This window comes from Panicum virgatum, chromosome 6N, assembly GCF_016808335.1.
Source record: "Panicum virgatum strain AP13 chromosome 6N, P.virgatum_v5, whole genome shotgun sequence".
NCBI lineage: Eukaryota > Viridiplantae > Streptophyta > Magnoliopsida > Poales > Poaceae > Panicum > Panicum virgatum.
The window spans coordinates 10,179,365-10,190,180 of NC_053150.1; the positions used below are offsets into that span (position 1 = coordinate 10,179,365).

General features: G+C 44.2%; 2 protein-coding genes across 2 annotated transcripts; both read left to right on the plus strand.

Annotated features, from left to right (window-relative positions):
- Positions 1 to 490: 490 nt before the first annotated feature.
- LOC120677793 (putative germin-like protein 12-4) lies at positions 491 to 1,519 on the plus strand. Its single transcript, XM_039958990.1, has 2 exons — positions 491 to 705; positions 862 to 1,519. The coding sequence occupies exons 1-2, from the start codon at positions 588 to 590 to the stop codon at positions 1,422 to 1,424; spliced, it is 681 nt and encodes a 226-aa protein (XP_039814924.1). The 5' UTR covers positions 491 to 587; the 3' UTR covers positions 1,425 to 1,519.
- A 7,996-nt stretch (positions 1,520 to 9,515) lies between these two features.
- On the plus strand, positions 9,516 to 10,580 carry LOC120677794 (putative germin-like protein 12-4). The gene is made up of 2 exons (XM_039958992.1): positions 9,516 to 9,757; positions 9,878 to 10,580. Exons 1-2 carry the CDS (start codon positions 9,640 to 9,642, stop codon positions 10,438 to 10,440), a joined length of 681 nt encoding a protein of 226 aa, XP_039814926.1. The 5' UTR covers positions 9,516 to 9,639; the 3' UTR covers positions 10,441 to 10,580.
- The last annotated feature ends 236 nt before the right edge of the window (positions 10,581 to 10,816 follow it).

Consider the following 10,816-nt stretch of genomic DNA (forward strand, 5'->3'; position numbering starts at 1 on the left):
TATCAGTCAAACTTTATGAAGTTTCCTTGAGTTATCCTTTTTATGTGTTTGTTTGATAATCAACCCTGACGTGGTCATGCATGTGTTACTCAGTAACTGTGTATTAATCTACACAACAGGACAACAGGACAGATGTTAATCTACTATTGGAATATTCAGATGTATTAATCTACATACATAGGACAACAGGACCAATATGAAATGTTCTATTGTCACGCATGACAGATTTATCCGGGGTCTTGGGAGCAGCTAATTGCCTCGTCTTAAAATTACCAGCTCCACAACAGAACCAATAAGCAGCAATGTTCTACTGTCACGCATGATGAGCACACCACGATTATTAACAACTTACCTGGTCACCTCATCCGGGTTCTTGGGAGCAGCTTTGATCTACTCAAGACCGTGTTGATCAAATCAAATAGTTGCTCATTGACCTCTTCATCAGAGTATCAACTACTATATATATGCATGCTCCGCCTCCATGAACAAAGCATCAGCTAAGTCCTGTCCTGGTAGCTCCATAGACACACAACACAACAGGCAGCTCCATAGAAGAGAGAAAACTCCTGCTAGCTAGGTACCTAGACATGGCCTCCTCCAACTTTGTTCTTCTCACCGTTCTTCTCGCCTTAGTCGCTTCTGGGGCCATAGCTTCGGATCCCGGTCCTCTTCAGGACTTCTGCGTTGCTGACAAAGACTCACCTGGTATGTACTTCGTCTGAGCAATCAAGTATGCATCCCATTTGATGTTTCATAACAAAGCCTAAATGAACATCAAGAAAATTTATACCTTGTAAAGGCTGCCGGTTTACGTTTGATTAGCATCCTAACACATGTATGTTGCTTCATTGATGCATGCAGTGCGTGTCAACGGGCTGCCCTGCAAGGATGTAAAGGATGTAAAGGTCGATGATTTCTTCCTAGCAGCCAACCTTGACAAGCCAAGGGATACGACGATGAGCAAGGTCAAGTCAAATGTCACCTTGATCAGTGTGATGAAGCTGGCAGGTCTCAATACCCTCGGCATCTCCATGGCTAGGATCGACTACGCTCCACAAGGACAGAACCCACCGCATACTCACCCCCGTGCCACTGAGATCTTAACAGTTCTTGAAGGCTCTCTCTACGTTGGTTTTGTCACGTCTAACCCAGACAACAAGTTTTTTAGTAAGATGCTCAACAAGGGAGATGTTTTCGTATTCCCACAGGGTCTGATCCACTTTCAGTTCAATCCAAGTTATGACAAGCCAGCGGTTGCCATCGCAGCACTAAGCAGCCAGAACCCTGGTGCTATTACCATTTCCAATGCAGTTTTTGGATCGAAACCACCAATTGCAGATGATGTTCTTGCCAAGGCGTTTCAGGTGGACAAGAAGGTTGTGGATTGGCTCCAAGCTCAGTTTTGGGAGGACAACCACAACTAAGTCAAAGATGCTTTTGTCAAGGTTGCTTATAGCTGTGCAATAAGAAACAACATGGATTAATTTGATTTGTCTATGCGTGTAGAAAAACTATTGTATACTAGGAGTTCCCATATATATTGTGTAAACACTATTATGGCTTATTTGCAAATAACGTTTAATCATATATGGATCCAATTGTGAATTTAATTGTGATGCAGTCATGCCATGATCCAGAAACTTAGACACTACCACCAACAGAAATTTAGTGAGTGCCCAAAAACCCTCATGAAAATCCTATCGCAAATTGGACTCCCTGTAAATACCATTTCTATTAGAGTCAAGCGCCAGGATATTCTTTGTGCGGTACATGGCGGCGATCTCCATGAAATATAATGTGCTGACATGAGCCTATTGTCGTGGAAAAGCTGTCACAAATGTTTTTCTGTACGCCTACAACCCTCAGTGGGAGTAAGGTCTCACGCAAAAATATGGCATTCATGCTCTGGATAAAAGAATTCAACTATTTCCTGCGATCACTACTACAAAACAGGCCTTTGTTCCAGGCCATTTGTCCCGGCAGCCTTTGGGCCCGAGACAATAGGTGTCTTTTGTCCCGGGTCCAACGGCTAGCCGGGCCAGCGGGGGACAGGGGCCAGCCATGTGGGCGCTGGCAGCACCTTTTGTACTCTTTTGTCCCGGTTGTCAGACCCGGGACAAAAGGGCACCCCCTTTTGTCCCGGACTGGCATTCCCGGTTGGGAAACCGGGACAACAGGGGTTTTCCAACTGGGACAAATCAACGTTTTTGTAGTAGTGGATCAGAGATATCTGTTACACACCCAAAGCGCATGAGGCATTAAGGGAAAGTGATTTAGATTCTTGTCAACATGCGATCTGCATACTTATTATATAGAAATTACCTAACAGAAACACATGGTTGAATATTGGGCATGTGCTTGCATGTGACTTGTGTTGCTAGCTTTATTGATGAGGTGATTTATGTTGCAAGTTTCAATTAATGGAACCTCTGCGTGTGATATTTCCTGATGGACAAAATCGCTTTCCGCAGCATTACATATTCATGATTTCTTGAATACCTGTATGAACGAGTTGAATTAAATAAAAAAAGATAAGGACCAAACATAACTGTTGTTTGAATGTACATGGTGTTTCTTGATTGGTAGAGAGAAGATATATGAACTATATATAGTAGATGACATAGTAACCCATATGCATCACGTACCCCTAATTTCCCATGTAAACATCATGGTCACTACTATAAAAACAATTTTTAGAAATTAAACAGGTAAAACACCATTTGTAGGGGTGGATACGATACTCGCTCCTGCACTGCGAAAAGCAGAAGCAGGTAACGTGCCCGCCCCTATAAATCCTAGCCAACCAGCCATCACCATGAGACCCTCTACTATAGAGGTACAATTTTTGATGAAATATGTACACTTGCATCAACAGGAGTTCGCTTACCTCAAATCTAGCGCATACCCGCCTCTCCACCACACTATACAATCTCTTGTGAATGTACAAGATATGATATTATTTTGTATTAACTCTGAAATTGATTTGTAGGAGCAGGTGCCCTATAAATTCATTTCTAAGGGCGGGTGATGCCACCACCCGACCCTGAACATATTTTCTATTTTATTCCAAAAACACATTTAAATATTTAAATATAGAAAAAATAAAAATGTGAAACTTCTACACTATAGTTATTGTGAACTATAGATAAGTAAAAAATACACCAAGTATATTTCAGTGTATATAAGGTTAAGATTGTGGAAACCTCAAAACTATAATTTGTGTTGTATGAGATACTATATAGTCATAGCTATGTATAGGGCACAACTATTAAACGAACTTGTGATTCTAAAATATCTTAAATAAATAGTATATAAACTATAAAATTTTAGATCTTACCACTACAACTTTGATAAGGATCTACTCTACATCCAAGGTTGTTTGAAAAAAAAAATCAAAATTTCTAGATTTTAAAATTAAATGTGAAACTTCTACACTATAGTTATTGTGAACTATAGATAAGTAAAGAATACACCAAGTATATTTCAGTGTATATAAGGTTAAGATTGTGGAAACCTCAAAAGTATAATTCGTGCTGTATGAGATACTATATAGTCATAGCTATGTGTAGGGCACAACTATTAAACAAACTTGTGATTCTAAAAGATCTTAAATAAATAGTATATAAACTATAAATTTTAGATCTTACCACTACAACTTTGATAAGGATCTACTCTACATCCAAGGTTGTTTGAAAAAAAATAATCAAAACTTCTAGATTTTAAAATTAGAGAACTTACAATGTTTTTTTGGACTATTAAAACCTTACATGAAAAAGTTACCAACTACAAAATTGTAGGCCTCACCAACCTCTATAATTTTGATATAAATTTTAACTTCATCCAAGATCGTATTAAAAAGTTAAGATTTATTTGAGTAGAATTTTAGGAGCGAGTGACGCCATAATCCGCTTCTAAAATACCTTTTCTAGGGGCGTCTTTTGCCCCTAGAAATGGTCACCATCGTCACCCAGCCTTGAAAATGGTGGCTGTTTTTAGAGGCGGGTGATGTATTCACCTGCCCCTGAAAATATATTTCTAGGGGGATGCTACTGTAATTCTGCTCCTTTTGTAGGATACATATCTTCTAGATTGCCCTGAGTAAAAAATAGGATGCTCCTACAATTCGCTTTTGTAGTAGTGCGTCATGAATGACGGCATCGTTACAAATTAATTATATCAATCTACGACTTCTGGATAGTCTTAATGCAAATTTGCTTGGTCATCTTGAAAGAGTCATTATCAGTACGCTCTGACCAACTGTAATTGTCTATTCGCATCACTCAACTCTGATGTTTCCTCAAGTTCATCCTTCAGTGTCTGCTAATAACGAACCTGACAAGGTCATGCGTGGGACTGAGCAATTGTAATTTATTTATATATCTGGTTAGTCATCCTGATTGATAACATCGGTTTCTGCGAGGTCACTTTCACTAAAAGTGAGAGTATGAATGGGATGAAAAGACGAATCTAAAATGTATGGACAAGACTAGATCAGTTATCTGAACTTATACATGGAGAGAACATCACGTGAAGTTAAATACCATACTTTTTGTTAACTTGGTAATTTACGTTTCTTTTTCATCTCGATATATTGATTGCTGGGAGTTGTAATCTACACACAACCTGGTCAAATAAATCAATAGTCGTCATCTCCAGATACAATCAGACACCATGAGGACAACAGATCATTTTTGGTTTTTACCTACACCATTGCACAAACAAAATTTTGTATTTTTTGGAACCAATCTAGATAAAATAAGTCCCATTTAGCAAACAATTAATGATGGTGACCGGCCATCTTCTCCAAAGAAACGCCTATTTGATGTGAAGAAAGAGAGTATCCGAGCAGAAATTGGATTTTTACTCGGCAAAAAATTAGCACGTGCCCGCCGGACGTTGAAAACAGTACCGCAACTAGAACACTAAGCCTGACCGGAGCGTGACCCTCAACCCCTCGAAACCCTGGGAGACCCTTAATCTCGGGGACGAGTTTCTTGTGGGGGGGGGGACTATAACATCCTGGATTTTCCGGAATGCTAATTAGGAAAAAAAATACAATTTTAATTTTTTTGTAATAGTGCTGTAATAAATACACTTAAGTAGGATTTCCTCCTCTCCAAATTCCTAGTAATTAAAAAAAATTAGATTAAATTAAGGGTTACTGAATTGATAGTGTGAATTATTTGGAGTTAACCGGATTTATTGGCATCTACCCTGTGTTGATTCGATCTGATTTGGATTAAATATTTTGTCTGAAATTGTGTGGAAAATATACTCATAGTATGCCCTTCGAATATATTTCCAAATACTGTCTACCTCGTGTAGGATTTAATTTTTCTTGTGGCACTCAAACTAAATCCTGAACCTGACACAAACCCTAAGCCCTAAGACCAAACCCTAATCCAGCTTCGACCCTACCTGGGTCCAGTCCAAAACCCGACAAAACCTACCCCCCTACCTGCTACTAAATCCAGCTCAAAACCCAGCAAAACTTGCACCCAAACCAACCCAGTGGGCCCCCCGTCCCACGCCACCGCCGTCGGCCCAATCCCACTCCGCCGGCCCAGCTCACCCTCCGCGCCCGTCGGCCACAGCTGCTCCCAGTCCCACTCATTTGGCCCAGCTTGCGCGCGACGGCCCGCGAGTGCACGCGAGCCAGCCAGCCCACCTCGGCCGCCCGAGCCACTGACCACCTGGGCCCGTCTGTCATGGAGTCCTGTGCCCCTTTGTTCTTTCTGCCCTGCGCCGCCTGCCCTGCTGCTCTACTCTGCTTTCTGCTCCGCTCCGCCTCCGCCCCGCTCCGCCCGCCTTCGCTTCGCGCCAAGGCCCTGCAACCACTCCCTGCTCGTGTCACGTCGCACTACCACCCTCCGCAACCTGAACTCGAATCGGAGAGGCTCTGGATGACAACCACTGCAACCACAAACCCTAACCCTAACTCATTTAGGGTATTCCCCTCATCGTCGCCGCCGAAATTGGAGAGGGAAGGGGAGGAGAGCCGCTGCCGCTGGAGCTCCGTCACGCCGGCGTCGATTGACTTAAAAATGACGTTGCGGCCCTTCCTGCATGGCATCAACGCCCCTGCTCCGCCTCTCCGCTACGCCAACCCTGTCATCCTCGATCCCGATGGTGAGCGCCGTCGCCACCAGTCGTTCCGCCTCTCTTCCATGCCGGCGTCGCCAATTGGTCGCCGATGAGCCACCGTAGCTAGCCTAGGACTCCCCTCCCCTTGTATGCACCGTCTGCAGGCGCCGACTCACCGCCGACACCTTAAACCCCGTCGCCGCCCTACCCTCGCCACCACGGCCTCACCATGGCTTCGCCATGGGAGAGCCCGACGTGCACGCACTGGCACGCAGAGCTCAAGGCTGGGCCTTTTGCCCGCCTGAGCGCCGCACTTGGCCGTAACCCGTCTGTACCTCACCGCCGCTGCGAAGCAACGGAGGGCAGTGCCGCCGCCGGCTCCGCCAAGACCTCGCCATGACCATGCCGACACGTGCGTACCGCCCTAGGTCGACATCAGTGCCCTGGAATCGTCTCAAGCACGTGCGAGCCCAAAGGCCGGGCCTTTTCCCGCCCTCGCCGCCGGAACGCCACCGCCGCGTGCCAGGCTGCTGGCCCTGGTTTCCCAAGGGCCACGCGTGTGCACGCGCGCTGCACCGCCGCCCGTCGCGCGCATTCACTGCGTCGCGCGCATTCACTGCATGCCCCTGCCTCGACCTCGCGCGCGCAATGCGGCCGTGCCTCATTATACATGGAGTATGAATGGGATGAAAAGATGAGTCTAAAATGTATGGACCAGACTAGATCAGTTATCTGAACTTATACATGGAGCGAACATCACGTGAAGTTAAATAACATACTTTTTGTTAACTTGGTAATTTGCGTTTTTTCATCTCGACATATTGATTGCTGGGAGTTGTAATCTACACGCACACAACCTGGTCAAATAAATCAATAGTCGTCATCTGCAGATGCAGTCAAACATCATGAGGACAACAGATCATTTTGGTTTACTGCTACACCATTGCGCAAACAAAATTTTGTAATTGTTGGAACCAATCTAGATAAGAATAAGTCCCATTTAGCAAAAAATTAATGATGGTCACTGGCCATCTTCTCTAAAGAAACGGCTATTTGATGCGAAGAAAGAGTATCCCAGCAGAAATGCGAAGTAAGAGCTGGAATTTTGCACGCAGGTGTGGCCCCATGTCTCTTATGCTCAATCTGAATAGGTATTCTGCCAACGCACAGAATTCAACGATGTAGCACTTCACCTCGGAGTATTCCGGGGTATCATGAAATCCTCAGAGAAGCACTATGATAAAGTGTATCCTAAATTGTAGTGGCAACTTTTACTGAGTTTATCGACCGACTAATTTAGTAGGGGTAAGCCAGATAACGGGTAAGATAAATGGCCAGTCTATGACCGTGTGACACACATGAGATTTTATACCTTAGAGAGGTAGCAGCTGGGAGGACAACGAGCGAGAAAGGACTCCTGAAACACTACTAAACTACTGAGCTAGCCTCACTAGAACTAATTTAAGCTACTATCTTGATGTCGGAACCATGAGTTTACTTCGGCGGCCTAAGCAAAGGGCTCAGACAGGGGTGAGAAGGGGCCCAACGTACATTCGGCAACTACTGCTATGAAAACACCCGAACGTGGTGGACTATGAGGGACGGACAAGGCTGTCACCACTTGCCGCCTACCACTGCGGTGCCGTGGGGGTGGAACACACTTTCTAGCTAGCACTGAGTTAGACACCACGTCTGCTCTCAGTACTAGGATTTCTCTTGAGGCCTTCAAGAGAAATCCCCCTCAACCTAGTGAACTAATTTGAGTTACACTAGTACAGGCAAGAAACCCGTAAGACTAACTCCGACAAAGCAAGAAAGGGAACTTAAACTGGAATAGAGGTAAAACTTACTCCCGCAAACAAGTACTAGTACTTGGAAAGATAAATACTTGTGGAGAGTAAAGCTGACTCGAGTAAATAAAGAAGATTACTTATATTAAAATAGTCAAAGGAAAAGATACAAGAGCTTATACCGAGCTCCGATGACGACTTTGGATCCCCGAGACAAGCTCGACTCGACTCTAACTCCCAACTACTAACCTACTCTAGACTTGAGAAGAGAAAATTGCTCCTTTGAGTGTGTGTACAAGTGAGGATGGGGGTCCTATTTATAGTTGCTCATGGTCGGTAATCAGGTAACCGCTGCAAGATCACGCTACCCCTGACTTGGCTTGAACTTCAGGCGAAAGGGGAGCTCCAGTGGCCGACTTGTGGGGCCGGGCGGCCTGGTCTAGGCCGGGCGGCCTGGCCCTGCTGCTACCTGTCCACCGACTTCGCATGGACGGCTTCTGATCACTCCGGGAGGTCGGTAAATCGGGTAGTTTTCTCGGATGCTCGAATCTTAGGCCGGGCGGCGCGGAGTGGGCCAGCGGCCTGCCTCCGGAGCCCCTCAACCCTCTGTTTCGCCGACATTGCACATCAACGCTCCACATTGCCTCTGGACTGGGTGATTTCCCCATTTGACGTTCTTGGCGCTGCCATGTGGGTCTTTGGTTTGAACCTTGTGCCTTCTGGGTCCACCGACAGGATATGAGATGTTCGCCTTGTTCTGGAACCTCATGAACGTGTCACATTGCTCCAGTAAAAGTATTGGACCCATGTGTGTGGAGGTGTCAGGCCGGTCGGTACGGAATGTGCCGGGCGGCCGGGATTTTCTTTGATTTCGACCATCTTTGGACAGTGGATTCCTGCAAGCATAACTCATCCAAAACTTATGGAACTTATTAGAATTAAATAAAATATGCATGAAACATGGTGCAAAACTCGATTTATTTCCGAGAAGTTGACGGTCACATCGTGAGATAATGGCCGCCAACACTCTGCAGTCATGGTACGGTCTCTCTGGAATATGAACTTCACTGTTTATATTTAGAGTGTTTTTTTACTGGAGTACAATGGAGATATAAATTCTCACCCTAATGAAGTACTCATTACTGAAGCGAGGCATGATCGAACCGATTAGTCAGACACAATGCAGAGCAGTGCGCAGGGTACCAATAAGATTTTCACGAACTGAGTTAGAATAATCAGATCAGGACGTGATTTCTTAGCAGATTATCTGTAAAGAAAGTGTCAGCCTATGCATGCACCTATGCAAATCGCCATGTCCTACAGTTAACCAAATTAAAGGGCTTCTTTTTACCTGAATCGCAGAACCAATCTGCAGTATCCTTTATTATATTGTCATGCATGACGATCATCAGTTTACTAGCTAGGTCACCTCATCTGGGTTCCTGGGAGTAGATATTGATCTCCCCAACAAGACCGTGTTGACAAATTCAAGTAGTTGCTTGCACGGGATACACCTGAGACCATTTCTGTAAAGCAATTAGAAAGTCGGCCTTGCTCTTTTTGACCTCTTCTGAATCTCAAAAGCTATATATATAGATGCACCGCTCCAGGTGCAAAGCATCAGCTATACATACAAGTTGTCTGACACAACCAGCAGCTTCCTAGCTAGAAGAAAAGCATACTCCGATCCTTTTAGTGACCATACTTGAGCATATTTTTCATTAAGAGGGTAAAAGAAAGCATACTCCTGAAGAGGTAGCCAGACATGGCCTCCTCCAAGTTATTTCTTCACTTTGTTCTTCTCGCATTGATCGTTTGCGGGGCCGTGGCTTCAGATCCTAGTCCTCTCCAGGACTTTTGTGTTGCTGACAAAGACTCGCCTGGTATGTACTTCATCTAAGCGAACACATGATCACATACCTTCTGATGTTTTATAACAAATTAAGCCATGCAAAGATTATTAGCTTCCTAACACATACATGTATGCTGCTTCATCGATGCAGTACGAGTCAATGGGTTGCCGTGCAAGGATATGACAGATGTGAAGGTAGATGACTTCTTCCTTGCAGCTAATCTGGACAAGCCAATGGATACTACTCTGAATAAGGTCATGTCAAATGTCACCTTGATCAATGCGATGAAGCTCCCAGGTCTGAACACCCTCGGCATCTCCATGGCAAGGATTGACTATGCTCCTCGAGGACAGAACCCTCCACACACGCACCCCCGCGCCACAGAGATCCTAACGGTCCTTGAGGGATCACTCTATGTTGGCTTCGTCACATCTAACCCTGACAACAAATTCTTCAGTAAGATGCTCAACAAAGGAGACGTTTTCGTGTTCCCGCAGGGCCTAATCCACTTTCAGTTCAATCCGAGCTATGACAAGCCAGCTGTTGCCATCGCTGCACTGAACAGCCAGAACCCTGGCGCAATAACCATTGCCAATGCTGTATTTGGATCACACCCACCAATTGCAGATGATGTTCTTGCAAAGGCTTTTCAGGTGGACAAGAAGGCTGTGGATTGGCTTCAAGCTCAGTTTTGGGAAAATAACCACAACTAAGTGAACGTTTCTTGTGTCTAGATTTATGTTTACATGTGTAACCAAAATTGTGTGTCCTTGCATTGATTTTTCTCTGTGATGTAGCAAACTGGTTAAATTATTTATTGGTTTATTTACAGATTATGCAAAAACAATAAACAACATCAATTATTATATGTAATATCTAATGATGTATCGATTACAGTTGTTAGTTTAATTATGATATACTTGTTCCACTTGTGGCTTCCAACATATATATACCCATACAGTTTTAATAATTTCTGTGTCCTATGTGAAGTTATCAGTGATGAGCAAGTAACTTCTTCATATTGAAGTTAGGTGAAAGCAAACTTTTTATATTAAAATTATAGAGCGCGATGAGATCTAAAATTTTATA

What these genes read in the sequence shown, in the direction of transcription:
- LOC120677794 (XM_039958992.1), top strand. Translation starts at nt 9,640, where the DNA reads ATGGCCTCCTCCAAGTTATTTCTTCACTTTGTTCTTCTCGCATTGATC. An exon ending in TGCTGACAAAGACTCGCCTG is followed by an intron (nt 9,758 to 9,877) that starts GTATGTACTTCA and finishes TCATCGATGCAG; the next exon opens with TACGAGTCAATGGGTTGCCG.
- LOC120677793 (XM_039958990.1), top strand. Translation starts at nt 588, where the DNA reads ATGGCCTCCTCCAACTTTGTTCTTCTCACCGTTCTTCTCGCCTTAGTC. An exon ending in TGCTGACAAAGACTCACCTG is followed by an intron (nt 706 to 861) that starts GTATGTACTTCG and finishes TGATGCATGCAG; the next exon opens with TGCGTGTCAACGGGCTGCCC.